The following is a 22484-nucleotide window of genomic DNA, read 5'->3' as shown; positions in this document are numbered from 1 at the left end:
TTCAGTGCACGTTTTTTAATCTTGTGACGCATTGATGATTCGGCCATCGTCAGATACCTGGCAAAGAGCGGAGGGGAACTCCGGCAGACTGTTGTGGCTCAGGTCCAGGCGGAGGAGATGCCCCAGCTGCTGCTGGACCAAGCCGCCGTCGTCCATCAGACAGGACAGAGAGTCCAGCTCGTTACCCGACAGGTCCAGCAGGAGGATCCGCTCCCTCTCTTTGGACAGAGCGGCGGAGCTCTCGCCAGAGCCCAACGCTGGAGGAGAAGACAAATCAATTCAATCTTTCCACAAGGCAAGAATGATGACGAGGGGAGGAGAAGAGGTTCAGTGAAAGACAACAAGACATTGCTGTTAAACTGTAGGTAGATGTATTCTTTATGTGTCTATAAAGAATAGTTTCATCTCGTTTTCTTAACTGAACCTTTTTGACTTGAGCCGGTCCTTCCATATCTCCTCTGCACATGCTCACTGTGTTCACTCTCAGTTTGACCGCTCTGGAGAAGAGAAGAAGAAAAACCCAACAGTGAGGGGAGAGAAGAACATCTGGGTCAGGTTTACAGATCTGTTACTAAGAGACGGACACCTTCCACCATCGGGCCTCATGCACTAGAAACACTGTGAGTGGTCCAGACCGGTCCTGTGAGATTACAGTCTGCTGAAGATTTCACTATGAGATTGTTTATTTAATTACTTTTGAGTTCATAAACTCAATATAAATGACACTTAACAATCATGCTGACATGATCTGTTTTGACTCAACGATTAGAATTATGACACAATCCTTAATTGAATCACAAGGCCTAAAGATGTCACCATTCATTTATAATAAGCTATTACTTATGATGATAATAATAATTACTGTGGCAAGACTTTTTTCCATATTTGAACCATTTCTTTATTTCAGTGACGGTCCATCCATCAGGTGACACGACATTAAATATCGTTATTGTTCTTCATTCACTTCACTCTGCTGCTGATAAAAACGATTCATTTCCTTTATGGAAAAAAATATATGCTAAATTATATTCTCACAAAGGTAATTTTTTTTTTTTGTACCTCTGCACTGGCATGTCTGAAGGACCACCCCCCCAACTCCTCTGTGGACTTGTTGTGCGCCGTTGGAGACAGAACGCCCGACAGCGAGTCACTTCCTGCAGAGAGGAAAAGCAGGACATCATCATCATCATCATCATCATCATCATCGTCGTCATCGTGTGACGTTTACATCTAACAAAGCTCCACTTCAAGAAGACGTTCACTGCCTGTGCACTTTACCGTCACTCTCCACGTCGTTGTTGAAAACTAAACCGTCGTCCATGGAGACCAGGCTGAAGCTGGAGTCGTCGCTCTCGTCGGAAATGTAGCCAGAGGTCAGACAGGGGTCTCCCAGGGACCTAGGAGGAGCGCCGAGGCTCTTGGACCTCTGGCACGACTGAACGTACCTCGCCAGACTCACGCCTTTACCTTAAAGACAGAGCAGAGGGCACGAGGGTGAAGAACGGGCCGCAGCTGGTCAGACTAGAGAGAGAGAGAGAAACGCGTGAACTCCTCCTCACCGTTGGCGTAGCGGAGACTGAGCACTCGGCCTCTTTCCGCCAGCAGGGGGCTGAGCCAGGCGGCGTCCAGGCGGCCCAGCCTGAAGCCCCCGAGGCAGAGGGCGCCGTTGTTGAGGTCCAGGCCCAGGCGGCCCAGCAGCTGGATGACGGTGGGCCCCTCGCCGCGCTTCACGCTCACAGCCAGAGCCCTGCGGAGGTGCTGCTCGTGGGCTCCTCGGCTGAGGAGGAGCTCCACCAGCTCCAGGGGTCCGCCTCGCTCGCACACCTGGGGAAGACGGCAGAGGGGCGAGGGTTGAGATCGGACCGAAGGTCATTCTAATTGTTAATCAGAATGACCTGGACCACCTCTGACCTGGTAGATGAGGGACTCCGCTTTGGTCTTGCCGTTGATGTCGGCGCCCAGCTCGATGAGACACTCGGCCAGCGTGGCGTCTCCGTCCTCGCAGGCCTTTTCCAGCATGCCGTAGTGCAGCTGGGAGTCGCACCACATCTTAGACAGAGCCAGGCACACCGCCTTACGCAGCTAGACGGAGCGGAGGGACGGAGGGGGAGAGAACGTTTATTTAATCAAGGGTTACAGTGTCCAGTCTCATTCAAGCATGTCCGGTATGTCGTGCACGGCCCTTCTGTAGCGCACGTTCCTGTGTGTAGTACAGTAGAGCCAGTGTGTCAACATGTCTGCTGACACACAGTGTGTGTGTGTGTGTGTGTGTGTGTGTGTGTCTCGTATGTCCTCGGTTCTTTTAGCTGTAGCGACAACAGCTCTGCCCTAAAGACTGTGGTTTTGGTTCCGCTATGCAGAAAACGAGTTTTGGCCACAAAAGCAGGGAGCTTGTCTTTTGACTCTAGAGGAGCGAAGCCTTTAGACCGACCTGTGAGTCCGACTGAGGGACTAGTGGGGACAGCTGTCGCTAAAATTGGTCCAGTATTGAACGGGGGCAACTTCAAATAATCAAATACTCATCAAAAAAGGCATTGAAAAGCTTTTATCCTTTTCGCGTGTTCAGGAATTTGACCTGTGAATTCGGGTTTTTCGAGCACGTCGTGGTTCCGTCGCGTCTAACCGTCTGACTCACAGCGTAGCTGCTCTGGTCCAGAGTCTCCTCTCTGAGCTGTTGGAAGATCTGCCTGTCGAAGTCTTCTCTCTGCAGCTCGGCAGCTGCTCCCGAACAGGCGTCCAGCATCCTCAAAGCCACCTGAAAGCACTGCGGGACCAACGACCAGAGGGAAGTCAAGTCAATGTTAGCGGTATATTCATTCCATGAAGCATGGAGCGCTCTCTATCCTGAGGTCACATTCAAGTCTACAGCGATGTGACTGGAGCTCTGAGTCCAGACTACTATCTAAAAAGGGATAGTTTGGACGTTCCTGGTCTAGCGGCGCCTCGATCGGTTAGTTTGTGTTATTGAGCAAAGACCAGCAACTCCCGTGTTCTGAGAGGGACAATGACAACGGGGGTCTGGTGGCTTTGAAGAGAGCCCAGCTGACGGACAGATAAAGCGGTAAAAACACAAAGAAGAAGAAGAAGAAGAAGAAATATTCAACATCACCTTGAGGAGCATCTCGGAGTCGTCTCTGTACTGGACGAGCGAGGCGACCACAACGGAGGCCAGAACGGGAACAATCATCCTCGACAGCTTCTTCTTGGACACGAGGTAGGTGAGCAGGGTGAACCCCCAGTAGTGGATCTCTGAAATCACCATGTTTTGACACATTCAGATGAGGGGGGGGGGGGGGGCTACTTCCTCTATCAAAAAGGAAGTAGCCACATTTCAAGGAAACAACACTTTTACTGTGAAATCATCAGCCACAAGTCCCCTGAAAAATATCCCGACAGAGGCAACGCCACTCCATTCATCCAATCAGACGACGGCTTACTGTACCTCGTTCCCGCGGGAACATCTGTAGCGTGTGCAGCACCGTGTCTATCGCCCCCTGCTGGCAGAGCAGGTCCACTGCACCGGAGCAGTCGGCCAGAGAGGACAGCACCTTCAGACCGCACCTCTGGATGACGGAGCTCCTGATGAACTGCACAACAGGCACAAAGAGCTGCTTCAACGTAGTCACACCAGGTTCTACCAGGAAGCCTTTCAGAGGCTTCGAACTAGAAGCCAGCATAAAGAGTGTTACATATTACATATTATAGTTTATTATTGGCATGTGACGCCTTCTCCTTCTGGGGGGGGGACCATGTGAATTCATTCAGTAGGTCAACTGGCAAATTCTTTTTGGAAAATGTAATTACACGCCGTACGATGTTCTGGATGCAAGAAAAGCTTCCGTGTAATTTCTACGATGAATGGATGAACTTGTGCTGCTGCTGCAAAACAAAAATCCCAGCCTGTTTGTTTGTTTGTTTGCTGTTTTTATATATCTGGGGCATTTGAAAATTATGAAATCATATCTGATCAGATTTGGTTTTTTTAAAGCCTTCAGGGACAGACTAAATTTAGCAGCTTGCACAATGTTTGACACTTGAGAGCCCCTGAAAGCCTCAAAAGCAACATTTGGGCTTCCAAAAATCTTATCGTCACTAAAATGTCTTTTAAACTGCAAAATTCATAACTCCACTTGCAAAACAAAATATGAATAGTGTTTGTCAGAGTGAGGATTTTCCACCGTTGCAGTTTACGTCCACGTCTGTCTGACAAGGCATCATTTTAGCATTTTATCCTATTGGACATTTGAGTCAAAATGTCATAATTACCATATGAATTCCTAAGTTAGGGCCAAAAATGTGTTATTGAAGTGACCTATGACCACCAAGTTAAAGTGACTTCATCCTTGAGATCAGGTGGACAATTGTGCCAAATTTGAAGAAGTTCCCTCCAGGCTTTTCTCATTTAGACATCCCAGCAGACAATGCCGGAGAGACTGTAAGAAGACAAAGTGTGTTCGAGAGACATTTTGGGGGACAGGTCTGCGTGTTCGTACCCTGTTGAGGACCTCCAGGTAGAGCGTGTGAGCTCCCTCCACCACGCACTGGTTCTTCAGGACCTTCAGCGACACGTCGGCCATGTCGGGGTCTGAGACCGAGACGCCGTGCTCCCTTAAGCTCCTGTCTGGGAATTCAAAACGGGGTGAAAACACAACAAAGGAGGGAGAGAGAGGGACATGCGGACACGGCCGCTCGGTTATTTAACACTCGCGTCATCTAATCGGGAGCGTAACGAGTGCAGCGCTGGGACAGTACGACCTCATTAAGAGAACTCAAAATAAAAACAAGCCGCTCCGCTGAACCAGATTCATTTCACGACTGTTCACGCAATATTAGAACTGATAACGGAGCGACGGAGCTGGGACTGTTCAGAGCCCAGAACATCTGCACAACTGATCCGTCTCAAATGCAATGTAATGCTCATTATTACAGCTGTATGAATAGATTCGTGGCCAAGGAAGAGGCTGCGGAGTTCCACAACAGATTGAAAGACTAGAACCAGAATGTAGCATGAACTGACTGTACTTCCATATGATTGAGGAGCAGCAGTTAGCATTCATTTGGACTTTTGCTTCTGTAAATCTAAGTCCAATACTTTTTCTCCAGAGAAAAATATCTGCTAGATGTTCCCCTTTCTTCCCCAGTTAGCCGCCAACGTTGTCCGTTTGTGAGTTTGAGAATACATAAATAAATAAATACAGATACAGCAGATATTGGGCCTGCAGGCATCTGATCCGGGCCGTGCCGTTACCTGGGCAGAGGAAGACCAGGCTGGCCTGCAGGGCCTCCAGCTGAACCTCTGGCTGGAAGTTGTGGACCTTCATGGCGCTGAGGATCTGACTCATGGCCATGTTCAACTCATCCAGACTGGCTGTCCTACAAGACGCCGACAAGACAGAATTAAGCACGAAAATATTGCTGCTTGATGTTCATTCATATTTAGAGAATCAGGAAGCAGTGAAGTCATATTCACGAATGGAAATGATCGCTGTGACACATGTGCGTCCGTGCCCACCTTCCCTGAAAGAGCAGGCTGAGCAGTTTGCAGGCGCTGATGGAAACTTCCGGCGAGGTCGAGTGTCTCTTCATCATCTCCACCAGGTTGACGTGGAGCCCGCTGGACAGCAGCAGAGAGCGCATCTCGCCTGCAGACGGGAGCAGAGCGCGTTGGTACGAGGACGACGGCGGCGCTGCTTTAAAAAGAGTTCAAAAGAGGTCGGTGTGGTACGGGTGGAGGCTCACCGTTGTGCGTGAGCAGTGTGGCGATGGCACTGCTGGCGGCTTGAAACACTCTGGGGGAGGAGGAGTGGAGCAGCATGGCCACCATCAACTGTCTGTGAACAGGAGTCCTGGAAACAAGCACACAACATCCAAAACACCTCGTCTCACATCACACCACTTTATAGACATACGTACGTCTTAAAAAGCTCTAGAACCTTCTAATAGAGATCACAAAACATGTCATCTTTTCTCGTGTTAAAACGTGACTTCAGATGACTTTCTTTTGGGGGCTTGATTCAGGTATTACTGCAAGTATCTGCTGTTAAGCCAGCGTAATATATAGCATGCATAGCATATGTGTTGACAGAGGTGAGGCCACGCGTCTGTAGGAGACGCATGCGTGATACGTCACCGTCGCCATTGGTTACCTCTCATCCCGCTCCTCCTCCTCCTCCGGACGGTTCACGGCAGCTCCGTGCAGTAGCAGGTTGTGAACGGCCCAGCTTGCAGCTTCCTGAGGCGGCGGAAGAGATTCACACAGTGGTCAGAATCGTCCCACTGCAGTGTATCGTCTGGAGCTCCAAAAAGAAAACCGGACACCGACCTGAACGTTTGGCTCGGCGGCGTGGAGCTCCAGCGCCGTGCAGCAGGCCTCCATCCAGCCCAGGCCCATGTCCTCCACCTCCTCCCGGCCCCTGTTCTCCTCCTCCTCGCCCTCCTCCAGACCCTGCTCGGCCACCGCTTTGCTCTGCACGATGGTCGCGGCTGGAAAGACGGAGACGAAGGCAACCGAATGAAATGCTTTTTTTTTTTTAAAAAGTGTTCAAGACCTACAAAACAGGGCAGTAGTCGAGACCAGGTCCAGTCAAGACCGAGTCCAGAGCAAACGGAGTCCAATCAGGAACATAATAGGGAATAGTGTCTTTTCACAGCTAATCTAGTGCTCTGTGATTAACGCAATGCGGAACAAATGGAAGGAATCTCAGAATTTGGTGAATGTTCATCCCAAAAACCACTTTATTTTATAAAAAGATGTTTTTCTTTGCTATAAGAAAATAGTGCAAAGGTTTGTTGCATCAAATTCATTGATATTCAATACATTTTTAAATCTTTCCTCATGAATTGTTGAAATGATATTCATCTAACACATAAGCTAAATGTGCATGAATCGTAAAAAGACAGAATTCTGAAGAATTTGGAAAAAAAAAAAAATGAAACAGATTTCATTGGGCCCTATGCTAAGCTAATTGTTTAGCTGCAAATGTGTTTCAAAGATCTTGGAACTGCTTGTATTGCTGCTCAAGATGGACTATTTGTTTACACACAAGAATAATAAAGCAATGTTGATTCTAAAATACGCCGAAAATCAAATCGGCGTAGTCACAACCGACGCAGAGCGTGCCGTTGAAGGCCGAGGCACCGTCTCCCGTTGTCTCCGACTCTAATCCGTCCTCGTGGAGATAAGTAGACTCATTTAAATACAGCATCGTGAGAGTGTGTGTGTGTGTGTGTGTGTGTGTGTGTGTGTGTGTGTGTGTGTGTGTGTGCGTGTGTGCGCGTCTCCTCACTGAGGTCAGCCAGACAGGAGAGAGCGGCGGCTTGCAGCGCGGCGTTCTCCGGGAAGGCCCGGCAGGCTCTCACCGCCACCCTCTGGACGCCGTTCAGGACCAGGATGTTGTAGTAACTCTCTGCGAGAAAAGACAGAAGAAAAGAAAAAAAAACGAACAAGCGCACCCTGGATTATAGCGACGCCTCCGATGACCCCTTTGGTCTCAATCTGTCAACTGGCAAACACATCACTTTATCGGGGGGGGGGGGGGGGGGGGGGGGGGGGGGGGGTCAATCGTATTGAAAGCGAAGAATCATCGACTTCACAAACAGTGTTATCTGTTATCTGACTGTCAACAACTCCAAAGTTGTTCATTGACAGAGCAGAGAGTTGTGAAGTGATGACTGCAACGCATTTTACATTGGAGAAATAACATATCTCATCCCCTAAAGAACAAGTATTCAGCTAATTGTTAAGGAAAGTATGTAAGGAAAGTAAGTAAGGAAAGTATTTATCAAATGACAGAACTGTAGGAAGCTAGAAGGAAGTCAGTCAAAGTTTCCAAAATGGCCCCTGTTTTGACTAGACTTGGACTTGACATTTGAGCGACAAAAACAACTTATCTTGCTACAAATGCAAGAGGAACATAAAAAGTGGAAAATGGAAGTGGTGTTGACTGGCCGGTGAGTTTCTTTTTTCTAAGAAGTTCAACTCGCACCAGTTAAAATTACTCCATCATTGAGGGGGGTGGAGTAAGACCGTTGGTGGTATATACTGATCAGAACCCCCTAACCTTTCTCCATTCACTCCAAAACCCAAATCAAAGGCTGATGCGTTGGTGTCTTTTCCTTCAGCCACATCATTTAGATATACGGCATGTAAAAAGGCACAGAAAATACAGTGGCTGATGCCGTGTCCCGAGCTGTAACCGTTTAAGTTAACTTGTGTTTTGTGTACTCCCTGCAGTCTGTCTGTCTGTCTGTCTGTCTGTCTGTCTGTCTGTCTGTCTGTCTCTGGTTTTCTCCTCTCTTAAAGTGCTTCTCAGGTACCAAAGTTGCAGAGGGGGAGGATTCTGGATGGTCACGGTTTGAGATTGCCTGCAGCGAGAACCCAAATCTTAAGGGAGGGGGTGTGACGCCCCTCCCACTCTGTTGGTCTATGGTCCTGCTGCGTGATGGTTTCCTGGTGGGAGGAGCTGGGATAGTCGCCTGCTGATACCAGCCCATCTGATTGGAGCCTCCAGGAAGGCATAAAAGACAGCACTTCTGGGAGTCTCTCTCTCTCTCTCTCTCTCTCTCTCTCTCTCTCTCTCTCTCTCTCTCAGCAGCAGGGCCTGTTGCACCTCTTTTCATTTATGCTGAAGTTTATGTAACTCAAATAAACTGTTTTTTTGGGGTTAGATATGTGTGTGTGTGTGTGTGTGTGCCTCCCTTTTTGTTGCCAGCCTAGAGCCAGGTGGTAACACACATGTCACTAGTGCAAATCCACTGAACTCTGACGTGTGTGGGGACGAAAAGTGGCGGGAGAACCAACTGAACGGTGTCGTTGGAGGAGGGAGAGCGTTATGATGAACATGAACACGAACACGTTTCATAAAGACTCCATCCTTGGGTCTGACCTGACGTGAAGCTCCTGAAGAGGCAGCAGGCCGTCTCCTGCAGCTCCTCGGCCTCGGGGAAGGCGTCCGTGGCGGCGATGATCGCGCTGTAGCAGCGAGCGCCTCCCGACATCAACACCTCCACGTTACTGCCTGAGGAGACGAGACGAGGAACTCAAGACAGCTGGCAACCACAACCCTCATGTTATAACATGTGACGTGTTATAACATGTATAACATGTGACGTGTTATAACATGTGACGTGTTATAACATGTGACGTGTTATAACATGTGACGTGTTATAACATGTATAACATGCAACGTGTTATAACACGTAAAATAAGAATCTCTACAAATCTCTTCTCCCACTGTTATGTTGTCAACTTGCAACAATTATACTTTTAGAAAAAGTACGGTGTTGTTAATCTCCTCTTTTATCCTTTACTGTTTTTTATGGGGTTTTTACTGCAGCCTTTATTCTATTTTTCCCTTATTTAATATATTATTTTATATTTATTTTTTATTAATTATTGTTTACTTTGATTTTTAATATAACTATTGTTATTTCTCTTTTATCTTATTATTCTTTATTGTATTTTCTTCATCTCTTTATAATAATAATAATTATTATTATTATTATTATTATAATTATTATTATTTCTATGTTTTTTTTTACTGCAGCCTTTAATTTATTCTTCCTTATTTTCATCTTTTTACTTATTTTCTAATAATTTATTTTTTACTTTTATAGCACTATTGTTATCCCTCTTTTGTTTTATTTTTATTTACATTTTTTCATCCCTTTATTATTGTTATTATTATAAAGTTTATTTTTAACCAAGTCTCTTGTATCACATTTATTAATTTGATTTATTTACTTAAGTGCATTTATCCCAACATGAGCACTGAAGCTTAAAAAGTGAACTGCTGATCCATGTGTGGCCTGAAAATATCAACAAACATAACTGTGATAAAAAAATAAATAAATAGCATGAACTCCATGAGTATATCAGGCACGTGTTAGCAGCTACAGCTGCAGTATTTCTACTTCTGACAACCAAAAATGAATTGACGCCAGCAGAAGAAAGACCCTCAGAGCTGCATCTCATAACAGCCTGGAACCCCCCGTGACGAACAGAACATCTGTGGACGACACAGACTAAAAGTGGAAAAAATATGGCTCATGACTAAAACGCTGTCATATCCACTTTTCATGCAGAAATCATCCAGATAATTACAATTTCAGCAATGCCTAAAATAAAGCGATAAGTGATCAAGCTTATTGTTGCACTGTGAAATGTGACTAGTTCAGATTAACCCTTTAACTTATAAAGCCAGAAAGTCAGTGCTTCAGTTCTTCTCTCTCCCTCTTAGACATCATCATCATCATCATCATCATCATCATCATCGTCGTCGTCGTCGGGGCGCCCTGAGGTCTTACCGGGACGAGCCAGCGGCAGCAACACCTTCATGGCCTGCAGGAGCAGCTCCGGGTTGTCCGGGAACCTCTGCAGAGCCGCCAGAACCGCGACGTGATCCTGGTTCTCCACAAACTCCACCAGGTGGTCGTCACTCACTGGAAACACAAGACGGACGGACATTCAGCCGCCGCCGTACAAGCGTGTAGGAATACGTTAAAAAAAAAAAAAGGAGGAGTAGAGGAGGATTCAGTGACATCTAGTGGGGAGGTTTAAGACTGCAGCCGACCGAACGGCCCCCCTCCGCTGACCGGCTGCAGATGTGAGCGTTAATTGAGCGGCGTGTTATTTACGGTAAAAATAAAGGTTTGTTGTTATTTTCTAAATCGTTGAGCTGTAGCCTGCAGACAAAAGTTATTACTGTTAAAAGTCCAGTTAAGAACGACGTGGATCAAAAGGCTTGTGGCTATGTTTTAGGCGTTAAAATATGCATTCATCCGCGTAATTATTCCGTATTTATATTTTACGTAAAGCACCTGTGAGCAGGAGGAGGAAGCTCGTATTTCCTCTTTTACCTGACGGACTACAGAGGCGGGTAGAAGAAGGAAGGAGTCGGTTTTGGGTGCATCGGGGCCCTTTAACCTTAAAATAATCGTAAACATACGTTAAATCTGACTTCTGCATTTAACCTATCATAAGCCTGTAGGAGCAGCGGGCTGCTGTGAGGGCCAGGATCTCGCTCGAGGACCCACAGGGGACAGGAGGAGCCGGGGGATCCGACTGCCGACCGTGTGGTTAAAAACCACAACCAGTATAGTGGAGGTCAGAGCGCTTGTGCGCGCTCACCTCTCTGCAGCAGGACCTGCAGGGCTCCACAGCCCTGGAGCTGCACCTCTTCACTGGCAGGAAACGTCTTCATCGCCTGCACCACCAGGCCGAACACATCCTCCTCCTCCTCCTCCAGCACCAGCAGAGGAACCAGGTCTACACAGTCAGGAATTAAAGAAGCATTAAGAGAAAAAAAAAAAAAGGGGGAGATGAACACGTTGCAATTGTTGTTCTTTTGGCGATCAATGCACCGGTTTATTCTGAGTCGTGGCGTACCTGATTGGAGCAGGAGAGCCAGGGCTCGCAGTCCCACCACGGCGACCCTGCAGTCTGCGCCGTACTGACGGAGCACCTTCAGGATCTGCCTGGAAAACACACATGGAGACGGGGAATGACCCAGAGGCTGCAGCCGAGGCAAAGGCTGCAAAAATCACTTCAACCGTCTGCAGGCGGGGGCCCTAACTTTAGCAAGCTTTAAAAGGAAGAACGTTAAATATTCTGCATAAACTAAACGCTGGTTTACGGGTCTGCAGATCATCTTTTTGTCCCGAGTATTAATAACTGAAGGAAACCATGTTTACAGCAAGACAAAAGGAACTGAAAGGGCCACATGGAAATAAATGGTGTGATACTGTGAGCACATTAACATAAACAGGAAGGGAAAATGACTTCAGTGTAGCGCTTAACGGACGTCGACCAGGTGAGGTCGTCTTCACTTACTGGTGCACCCCCAGGACCTCCCAGTCCTTGGCTGCCTGCAGGGGTCTGGTCAGCTGGTCCAGCGTACGGGGGCATATCTCAATCAGCCGACACAGCAGAGACCAGCCCACCTGGGGGCAGAGGAGATCACACCGTCACATAATAAAGATGGAAGGTGATTCAGCCAGTCCAACCATCCAAAATATAACAGAATAAAGACACATGAAGGGAAAAAAAGGAAAGGAAGTCCGCCTTCACCTGCTCATTGTCTATTTGACATATTTGGCGCAATTTCCCAGCTGATGACCTCAAGAAATCTAACAAAACTAGTTTGAGCAGCAGCAGCAGCAACTGCTGGACCGTCGTTCATCTACACCAAACCAAACCGCTCCACAACAATACGGTCGAGCCAAAAACCCCTTTAAGCGTGGGCTTTAAAATGTTCTACAGTATCCGACCAGATGTGTCACAGATGTGAAAAGGAGACACAGTGGTTCCAGCTCTTCTCTGGACATCATTTTCCAGGACTTTTTTTTTCCAAAGTGACGATTTGCCGCTGTGAGATCGAGCCACGCGCTAATATGTTCCCCTCTGAAGGAACTCTAGAGAAACGATGACAAATTGATCGCAGAATAATGCAGAACACACCTGCAGATGTGGGCAGAGAAACGACAGATAAACCAGTTTAACGTCGTTCAACCGTTTAAAACAAAGTCGGGTTGAGTGACTTTAAACCTGAGCAGGTGATGAAGGAGAAATAAAGCACACGGGTGAGATGTTCCCGGTGTCCCCGGCGGTACCTGCTGGACTCCTCCGCTGGCGATGTAGGACGACAGCACCGCCACGAGGGGGGTGTGGACATCTTTGTCCTCAAACAGTTCGGCTGCTGCAACAGATATGGAAGAAAAAGGAAGGAGAGTCTGTCTTTAAACCCGGCGCAGCAAGGCTCGACTAAAAACCACAAGGATTACATGAGAAGTGTGAGTTTAGTTTGTAAAGATTGGATCGATTCAGAGATGCAAACACGCCGATAAAAAGACATAAAGAGACACAAATGATGGACAATTAAACTGATTACTCCGTGTAGGAGAGATAGAGACAGCTGACATTGGAGAATACTTGGCTTTTTATACAAGTCTAATAAAAATACTTTAACTCATGATCTGTGTATAAGAATCCCAGAACTGTCTTAGGACCAAACACAGTCACTCTGCAGCAGTGGTGGAAGTACATTTCTGGAGGTACTTTGAGTATTTCCTCTTTCTCCATCTTTTTTTAAAAAACACACTCCACCACATTAAAAGAGAAACTATTGTACTTTCCTCTCCTTCACAACTGCTCGTTACCTTTCAGATTAAGATTTTTACCTACAAAACACATGATCAACTTATGCAATATGACACTCTGCGACGTCATAAAAAGTAGTATAAATAAGCTCCACCTCCACCTGCTCTAACAGTACATTACACTTTAAGTACATTATGTTTCTGTTGCTACTTCAAAGTAGTAAAAGATGTGTACTTCCTCCACCACTGCCTACAGTGCATGAATGTGATAAAACAACAACTTGCAACATAAAAAAAATGATGCTTCAACCTAATGCATCAGGACTATTATAAGATCATAAAATATGAGTATTCTAGCTACATTTCTTTTCAATAAAATAATTAAGAGAGAATAATTAAGAGCCTAATAAAAATGAGTGTTTTCTACTTAAGTATTACTACTTAAGTCGAAGTATCGGAGTACTTTGGTCCCCACCAATGAAAAACAACACGAAGCAAAAGGACATCGTGTTTTATGACGCACGTGCAGAAACAAGCGCGTGCGTTGGGTTTCCTACCATTGTCGGTGTGCGCCAGGAAAAGCAGATCCTGGATGATCTGAATCAGCGTGCACAGCTGCCGGTCTTCCTGCGGGATTCTCAGCCTCACCAGGAGCTTCTTCAGCCGCTCCTCCAGCTCCTCTGTAGTCACCATGGTCCGCGTGTGAAATACCGTTTATTAACGCGCATTCAAGGTTTTCAGCGGTGGCCTTCTCACCTCAGAACCAAAGCATGGCATGGTGGTGGTGGTGGTGGGGGCAGAAACGGCCGAAGTGCCACTCATATCATGATATCACGTTACATCATATTACATGAGCTATAAGTCGGCTCCCGGTAGCTGTCACGACCAGAGAAGCTGTCGGTGTGACGGAGTTTCGGTTCAGACGTTGACATCACCGTCCTCGGCTAACTTTCCCCCTCCCGACGTGTTCCTCTTTGTGGGCTTTCTGTGGTAGTTAAACAAACTAAAGAAACGGCGGTTTCCTCTGCCGTGTTCCTCCTTCCTTACAGTCACATCATATGACTCACGGTCAAAGGGGGGAAACCCACAAACTTCCCGTTTGTTATGGAAGAAACTGGAAGTAAACACCGCGCAGCACCGGGAGGGCGGTGGCGGAGAATCACGTTTCACTCCCCCGGTAAAGTCTCTCCGTTGATTAAATCACCGCAGCAAAATATAACGTTGGCTGTGATTGACGGCCACACTTTGAAGGGGATGACCCGAGAGTCGAGTCCGCTTCCTCCCTCCCGGTGTCTGATGTCAGATTTGCGGATTTTTTTTTTTTTTTACCGAGCAGTGTGACATGTAGACTTGGCGCAGATTCGCGAACGTACTCCGTTAAAAAAGATCCGCATTGTAATGTTTATTTACGAATGGGCAACGGTACGCAGCCCGTATAGCTGATGTGAGAACTGCGTTCAATATATTGTAATGTGTATCTAAATTCGGCGTGAATCACTTCACACAAAAATTGCGATTGATTAAACAAAATCTAAACTTTTGTTTCTGTCGGTTCTGTCGCCACCGTCGTCTTTGTTTTGTACTGCGCAGCTAGTCGTGTGTTTACGGTATTTACACTGTCAGTGTGACGGGTCGTTCTTTTTAATTGTTTTTTTTAAATAGTGATATTACCACGTGTCTAAATCAGATTTAAACTATTGTCTAAAAAATAAAATAAAAATAAAAACAGTAAAAGATAGGGAATAAAAACATTTTGGTTGTATTGGTTATATTTAAATAAAAACGATTAATTATATTTTTATTTTTTATATTTTAAATGTTATGTATTGTATTATGTCACCTCACATTTTTTTGCTGTTGCTTAACATTATTTATGTAATGAAGGCCTCTTGCATTTGTCAAAAAATGGAAATTGACTTGACTGAAAACTATTTGGGGATAAAAGTAAAAGATAAAAAAGTAACTAAGTTGCCTATAATTCAAAATAAGAGGTGAATTATGCCCTTAACTTGCTAAATAAAACCCAATTACGCCAGTGATTGAGCAGGCTTTAAGGGCGAAACAGCTGTTATGAAAATAAGTTGTGACAGTTCATACTGTACAGCTTTAAATATATATTCCGAGTAATGTAAATCCCTGCTGTTTAGGATCCCTGGAGGGACAGGTGAGCTCTCTATTCAGTATTTATATATTATATAATACACTATATTGAATGGGCGTGTTCCTCCCTTTCCTGCTACGCCGTCATGTGATCCGGGGCCAAACTTCCCTGTTGTTGAATTGGACACCGAGAACTCCTGCTGCGGTGCCGCAGAATAAGCTTTTCACAGGTATTCACTACAGACGTATTGTTGCGTTTATGTTGCACAGATAACATCTGTTTAGTTGACTTTTTTTTATATGTGTGATGTTGTCGTTTTATATTTAATCTGCCGACTATTTAATGTGCAAAAGTGTAGCTCCTGCCTACTTGTCAGCTGCTCCTTGACAAATAGCTCTGATTCTGTTTATGGGCAAAAGTTTTGGGCTTTTATTGGATGTCTGACAGCGGTTTGATCTTGTTTGATGTGTCTTTTTTTGTCTTTTAAAAGTTTAAAGCTGCACTGTGAGTCTATTTCAGCTGTGTTCTTGAGACAGTGCCAGTTTCCTCCTAAATTAAATAAGTAATAAGTTGGATACTCAAAAGACATACTTCCAAAATACCTGTTAATGATTTGGAATACGGATTATTATTGTTATTTGCGAATAATCGCGGCATTTTTTTACCTTACAAGTCGTGAGACAACGTTGTTTTTAGAGGGGTTTGTTCTTATTGGCTGAGAGGGCGGTCGCGTGAGTGAGTCACCTGATGTAAACATTAAACATGGCCGCCCACGGATCACAGCGGTAGCGCTGTCACTGGTAACGTGTCGTTTGAAGGCGGTTTGAGGCCATGAAAGTGCGCCGTTTAACATGACACGACACTAAAGTCTTCTGCGCTAATAGAAGAGAAACTCTCTTGGCGAAATGTTTGTCGCTAGCAAGCAACTTAGCTGTTAGCCGTTAAAATGCTAGCTTCTTCTTTGTTTCTCCCCTCGAGCTGGACCGGAAGCAAATGTCAGTTGGTGACGTCTGGCATTGAACAGAATGCAGGATAATGAACTCACTTTTTCTGTGTTTTGAGGGTGTTTTTTTATTTAATTTAATTAACTCCTGGTCTCTCCCCTACGTCCAGCAGCCACGATGAAGACGGTGTGAGGCACGTGATCTCCATGGGCAGCCGGAGACAGAAAGCGGTGGACGATGGAGAGCAGAGTCTCATCGGGCCTCCATCTGCCGCTGGTGGGGATCTCCTGGACCGAGATGCCTCCACGCCGGGGTTCGTCTACGTCTTGGCGTTCTTCTCTGCCCTGGGGGGGTTTCTCTTCGGGTACGACACCGGGGTGGTCTCGGGGGCGATGCTGCTCCTGAAGGAGGAGATGAACCTGAGCGCTCTGTGGCAGGAGCTGCTGGTCTCCAGCACCGTCGGGGCCGCGGCGCTCTCGGCCCTGAGCGGAGGCCCCTTGAACGGGTGGCTGGGGCGCAGGGTCTGCATCCTGTTGGCCAGCTTCATCTTCGGCGTCGGGGGCGTCATCTTGAGCTTAGCCCCGGACAAGGTGGTCCTTCTCGTGGGCAGAGTCACAGTTGGTTTGGGCATAGGTGAGTTTGTGTCATTTTGATCCATGAAGTCTTATCTATCCAGGTGAGGGGGAGGGGATTAGACACACCTTGTCGGTCGGGGCTACGTCTGTCGTTTTGAGACGTGGTTTGGCTGCAACAGTCAGACACAGAACCAGAGAAGCCACTTCTCCCCTCACCCCACCTGACCTGCTTTTCCGGTATTTGCTTGTATTTGCGTGTAAAGGAAACATAGGATCGTGTCACAGAATAGAATTAGAACTTATTGTCCCAAGATTTCCTTAAACAAACGTATAAAGTGTGGCGAGTGTTTCTGCGTTCGTCAAAATTAAATCCCTTTTCTTCTTCTTGTTTTTTTCTTCCCATCAGGCATTGCTTCTATGACGGTTCCCGTATACATCGCTGAAGTCTCCCCCCCTCACAAGAGAGGTCAGCTGGTCACCATCAACTCCCTCTTCATCACCGGCGGCCAGTTCATCGCGAGTGTGATCGACGGAGCCTTCAGCTACATGAGCCACGGCGGCTGGAGGTGAGCGTCGCTTCTACCGCCGCGCTGTCTCCTCTATTAGCAGCGTTCTACGTCACACCTCTGCTTTAGCTCGGTTTACTCCATCTCTGTCTTTGTAATGGATACAGCTTTAGTTTGGTTTACTCCATCTCTGTCTTTGTGATGGATACAGCTGCTTCCCTCACACATACTGCTGTTTGATAAGAAACTTGTTGATATGATACAACTTCAGTACAATGAAATAAGTGATCAATAAAATAACGATACAAAATAATACAATTGTAGAACTTAAATACAAAAAATAAGTCATTCATGAAATAACAGTAAAAGTTAATAAAATTATACAATTTAAATAAAACAAAATAAGGGATTATTGATAGAACAATAAAGTAGAATAACACTTATATACAGAAATATGCAATTAATAAAATAGGATGAAGTTATACAACCTCATAAATAAATAAAATATGTGATTCATTAAAAACAATGAAATCCAATAAAATTATACAACTTTAATACAACAAAATAATAAAATAACAATAAAATAGAATACAATTATACAACCTAAATACTATAAAATAAGTGATTTAACTAAACAATGAAACAGAATAAAATTTAAAAACATAGATAGAACAAAACAAGTGAATAAAGTGTAAAACGTCTATAGAATAAATCTATAAATAGTCTATAATTCATTCTTAATCAAAGGCCTGCTAGGTTTCAGGTCTGGGTGTCAAGACTTCAGTTGCATAGTTTGCCCACCAGAGGGCACTGACTAGTTTCATTTTCAACCGTGACGTATCTCGCTCACACTTCTTTAAATCCTCCCAAAACAGTCATTTTGTCTGATGAACTGTTAATAGCTATCTAACCGTTACCCAGTACAGTACCAGGCGGAGTGAACAGAGGACCATACATGGACTGGGCTTCAAAAAGACAACTGTGAACCTAAAAAAAAAAAAGCCCCAAATCAATGAATATTTGTGCTGTGGATCAGCTCTGAACACATCTGTGTGTCTTTGCTGCCTCAAATCATGACAGAGGTTTATACGATGATGAAGCAGCTTCACATTGAGTCTTCAGACCCGAACTTGAGGTTATTGTTTAGCACCGCTAACTCCTCGTTCTCCCGCACACCGTAGGTACATGCTGGGTTTGTCCGTTGTCCCCGCAGTGCTGCAGTTCGTGGGCTTCCTCTTCCTGCCGGAGAGCCCCCGTTGGCTTCTCTTAAAGGGCCGGAGCCAAGAGGCCCGCCAAGCTCTCAGCCGGATCAGAGGAGGCCGGAGCGTTGACGAGGAGTACGACGCCATCAGAACCAGCATCGAGGAAGAGGAGAAGGAGCCGGGTGGAGGTGAGAGACGTCTGTTAAAAAGACGCATAGATTCAATATTCCTTTACGGATTGTGTTTGTCCGTTTGCTCTTTAGGAGGCCTTGTTATTTTGCGGATCTTCAGCCACGGTCCGACTCGACGGGCTCTCGTCGTTGGCTGCGGCCTCCAGATGTTTCAGCAGCTGGCTGGGATAAACACCGTCATGTAGGTCGTCTCCTCGTCTTGCCATCGGCTCCCACATGATGACGATCATCCCCCTTCTGCCTGATCACATCGGCCCCCCCCCCCATGTAAAAGCTTCCTCCTTTTTAAACTCGTGTCCAGGTACTACAGTGCAACCATTCTGCAGATGGCGGGGGTGTGGGATGTTAAACGGGCGATCTGGTTGGCTGCTGCAACTTCTGCCACCAACTTTGTGTTCACCGTGGTTGGAGTCTGGCTGGTGGAGCGAGTGGGCCGCAGGAAGCTGACCCTGGGCAGTCTTCTAGGTCTTGTGTCTCCATTTGCATATTTCTACAGTAATTAGTTGATGTAATATTTAAGGGAGGTAGAAATATCTTTCGTCTGGGGTTTTTTCTGACGCAGGTACCGGTCTGAGTCTGACTGTTCTGGCCGTCGGGTTCTTGCTTTCGGCCCAGTTTTCTCCGCCCACCACCCTCCACCCGGTCGACGCTCAAAACTCAACCTGCCGACTGTACGGGTGAGAGAACACGAAGCAAATATTGCCAGTCCAGTATCCTTTTGATTTGATCGTTGAATATTTAGCTTCACCCGTCTGCTGCTGGCAGACTGCTTTTTTTTCGCGCGTGCTCGTCCGTGTTGTCTCAGGGGTTCTTTACGTTCGGCTCTGTCCTGCAGGTCCTGTGAGTTCTGCATGTTGGATCCAGACTGTGGATTCTGTTACCGTGAAAACAGCAGCAGAGTGTTCGACTCCTCCTGCGTTCCCGTCAGCCGAGCGTCCACAGATCACGCCGCCTGGGGACGGTCAGGACCAACGTTTTTTTTTGTGTTTGAGACACCCGTGTGGTTTATAATGTGTCTTTAAAATATTCCCACAGTAAAAGCACCTGTGAAATAGTAGCAAAAGTATCATTTATTAAAATCAAAGACGTGCAAACACTCTCTTTCAGCATACTAAACGTTGAAGTGAAAGGAGTTTGTGCCGTCTTACTTTTAAAATAAAATACAGAAGACATTATTGCCTGCAGACGAGATTTCTTTTTTGCTGGATTTCTAAATATAGAAGAGATGCTGGTTTCAGCTTCTTGTTCTCTTTCATCCAGGTGTTCCAACCAGACGGAGGCAGCAAAGAGCCCGATGTGGGCCTACAACTACTGCCCAACGTCGTACTCCTGGCTCGTCCTGACGGGCCTCATCCTCTACCTCGCCTTCTTTGCTCCGGGTCCGAAACCACTTCTCTCATCTCGTGTTCCAGCCGTCTCCCCTTTTTTGAATCTTTTCTATGACCTATGACACGTCTCTGATTGCTCCGAGCTAAATTAAATGCATGCGCCACGTTTATTACTCGAGACAACCACAGATAAACATCTCCCGCCTTTCACTGACCGTGACACAAGCCCGTTTGGCTGACACAGCAAAACAGTTGCCCGAAAGAGGCGACGCCTAAACATGGCAAACCTTTTTTGAGAGATTGCCAACAGCAGCAACCACTTTTTAACATATAAAAGTAGGGACAGCAAACAGCAAAACATGCACCCCAAAATATATATTTATTTAAAAAATATTTGTTGCATAAGTGCCATTTAAATATTGCTGTTACAGTCAGAACGCTGCACCTGCCTGTGAACTGAATCCTCCATGCGGTGCCTCCGGTCCTGGTGATGAGACCGTCTCTCTGTGTGTTAGGTATGGGCACCATGCCGTGGACGGTGAACTCTGAGATCTACCCGCTTTGGGCCCGCAGCACCGGCAACGCCTGTTCATCCGGGGTCAACTGGATCTTCAACGTCCTGGTGTCCCTGACCTTCCTCCACGTCGCTCAGTATCTGACTTATTACGGTGAGAGGATGTTAAATACGCTGTCAGTCCTCCGGGGCATCGGGAGGGGTTAGGCTTTTTGGCCGGTAAAACTCGTACAAATGTAAACAAAGCTTCAATGTCTCCTCCAGGGGCGTTCTTCATGTACTCGGGCCTGGTGGCGTTGGCGCTCCTCTTCGTCCAGGGCTGTCTCCCGGAGACCCAGGGCCTGCAGCTGGAGGACGTGGAGAACCTGTTCACCGGTCCGCTCTGCTCCTGTGGAGCCTCCTCGCCCGCTCGCAACCACGTCCGATACATCCGGGTAAAGGGCAGCAACTGCCTCGCCTCTGAAGACGACGCCTCAGATGTAGAGGAGTAGAGATTTCTCTTCTCGCTTTCCTCTCGGTGCTTCGGGCTTCCTGATGCGGGGAGGAAGAAGTAACCGTGGTGCCTTCAAAGTCCTCGATCAACACACTGATCGCCTGTATTTTAAGGACTTTTAAAGATGCACTTTGGGAAATGGCTCTCTGTTTTCCCAGCTGCTGGTGTTTTAGATCATTTAGATTTCCAGTAAAGAGCTCTTCGCATGACTTCCAAGTCCGAGCATCCGTCTTTTGCGAGCGATTTCGGACTTCAAAATGTGTTAACCGGCAAGAATGTGTTTTTGTATCGTAGCCTCTAATGATCTGCGAAGGCCTCACATCCACAAGGTGGCGACAAAGAGACAAACGCGATCGTTGACGTCTGTCTTATCTGTACGTTGAGTACAGCTCTTCCTCAACACATTCCTCCTGCTAACATGGGTTTAATCGTTCAACGAGTGCTGGTGTGAAACTCAGCCGTTGATCGTGGGCTAATGCTACTGTTTGCACAGTGGAAGGGGATTGCACTTTAAAAAAAAAAAAAAAAAAAAGTGGCATTATTTTTAAGATTTTTTTTTTTTTTTATGTCAGCTTGCTAAAATCGCGTCGCTGAAATATTAAAATGTTTCTAGCAAGATTCGGACATCGGCTCGGCGCGCTACGGAGCGGTGGGGTCAGACGGAGCCATAGCCTACATCACTGTAAGTACTGCGTCCAGCTGCTGCTGCTGCTGCTGGAGCCTTTCCCTGCTTTGCTTATTAATATGCCTTTTTGTTGTTAACGTTCACTCTCTTTGTGTTCACAGCTCAGATAATGACCCACAGAGCTGCTCTGTTCACAGCATCCTGTTTGCACAGAGACACTTTTGATACAGATTTTCATTTTAAAGACTTATGAAAATGGACGAGATTTTAGGTAAAGCTTTTAGGTACAGTCTTGATTTTTGTTAAAGATGAGTTTTTAAAAATGTTGTATTTAAGAACTATTCATGTTTCTAGTAATCTACAGACATCTGGGGATGTGGTGACCGTGGCTAGGTGGAGGTCAGAGGTTCGATACCCGGCTCCTGCTCCCCTAGTCTCATGTCAATGTGTCCTTGAGCGAGACACTTAACCCCAAAAATGTCTCCCGTAGCTGTGCCTACCATGTATAGATACAGAATTGTAAGTCGTTTTGGATAAAAGCATCTGCTAAATGACTGTAATGTAATAATGTAATGATGTTTAGTCTGATTCTGATGAGTGAAACATTTGGAAATAGCACAAAGACCTTCATAGTTATGGGAACAGAAAATGTCCAATATTTCTACATCATTTTGTGGTTACTGATCCATAATCCTTTTCTTATGTCATATTTGTTCTGATAGCAGTGAGATCACCTGACTACGATTCATGTGACTCTTATTGATTACCAGCATGTGGGAGAAATGAAAAAGGGGAAAAGTATTTTTGTACATCAGGTGGAGAGCAGTGATTGAGAAGGAAAACCAATGAATCTGTCATTGTGTTTTGTTCATCAATGTGATCTCTGGGGAAATAAATACACATACACACA

General features: G+C 46.1%; 2 protein-coding genes across 7 annotated transcripts in view; one reads left to right on the top strand and one right to left on the bottom strand.

The window, feature by feature from the left end:
- The window catches only part of lrrk2 (leucine-rich repeat kinase 2), a 27187-nt gene extending 12804 nt beyond the window's left edge, over positions 1-14383 (bottom strand). The window contains 23 exon segments of the mRNA XM_068723981.1: positions 58-257; positions 425-497; positions 1060-1154; positions 1279-1467; positions 1560-1824; positions 1912-2082; positions 2636-2764; positions 3110-3249; positions 3443-3587; positions 4494-4621; positions 5249-5373; positions 5513-5642; positions 5740-5846; positions 6147-6232; positions 6323-6483; positions 7287-7406; positions 8886-9017; positions 10306-10440; positions 11129-11266; positions 11387-11475; positions 11831-11940; positions 12610-12695; positions 13653-14383. Of these exon segments, the coding sequence (XP_068580082.1) occupies positions 58-257; positions 425-497; positions 1060-1154; positions 1279-1467; positions 1560-1824; positions 1912-2082; positions 2636-2764; positions 3110-3249; positions 3443-3587; positions 4494-4621; positions 5249-5373; positions 5513-5642; positions 5740-5846; positions 6147-6232; positions 6323-6483; positions 7287-7406; positions 8886-9017; positions 10306-10440; positions 11129-11266; positions 11387-11475; positions 11831-11940; positions 12610-12695; positions 13653-13788 (3090 nt within the window). The 5' untranslated portion in view covers positions 13789-14383.
- On the top strand, positions 14252-22484 carry LOC137881833 (proton myo-inositol cotransporter-like). Of its 6 annotated transcripts, XR_011103884.1 has the most exons (12): positions 15313-15425; positions 16310-16773; positions 17122-17281; positions 18403-18611; positions 18687-18795; positions 18916-19079; positions 19177-19291; positions 19450-19575; positions 19875-19993; positions 20458-20610; positions 20721-21631; positions 21736-22484. XR_011103884.1 is itself a non-coding variant. In XM_068723980.1 (11 exons), the coding sequence occupies exons 2-11, from the start codon at positions 16347-16349 to the stop codon at positions 20945-20947; spliced, it is 1809 nt and encodes a 602-aa protein (XP_068580081.1). In that variant the 5' UTR covers positions 14252-14272; positions 16313-16346; the 3' UTR covers positions 20948-21660. The 6 variants fall into 6 exon arrangements, 5 of the variants coding, with proteins under 5 accessions (XP_068580081.1, XP_068580079.1, XP_068580076.1 ...); XM_068723980.1 differs by lacking the exons at positions 15313-15425; positions 21736-22484 and adding an exon at positions 14252-14272 and having other exon boundaries at positions 16313-16773; positions 20721-21660; XM_068723978.1 differs by lacking the exon at positions 21736-22484 and having other exon boundaries at positions 15312-15425; positions 16313-16773; positions 20721-21660.

This window comes from Cebidichthys violaceus, unplaced genomic scaffold (genome assembly GCF_023349555.1).
Source record: "Cebidichthys violaceus isolate CVI_PGR_0920_01 unplaced genomic scaffold, fCebVio1.0.p SCAF_3, whole genome shotgun sequence".
In the NCBI taxonomy this organism is placed as follows: Eukaryota; Metazoa; Chordata; class Actinopteri; order Perciformes; family Stichaeidae; genus Cebidichthys; species Cebidichthys violaceus.
Note: the sequence above shows the minus strand (reverse complement) of the source record. Positions and strands in the feature narration are given on the sequence as shown.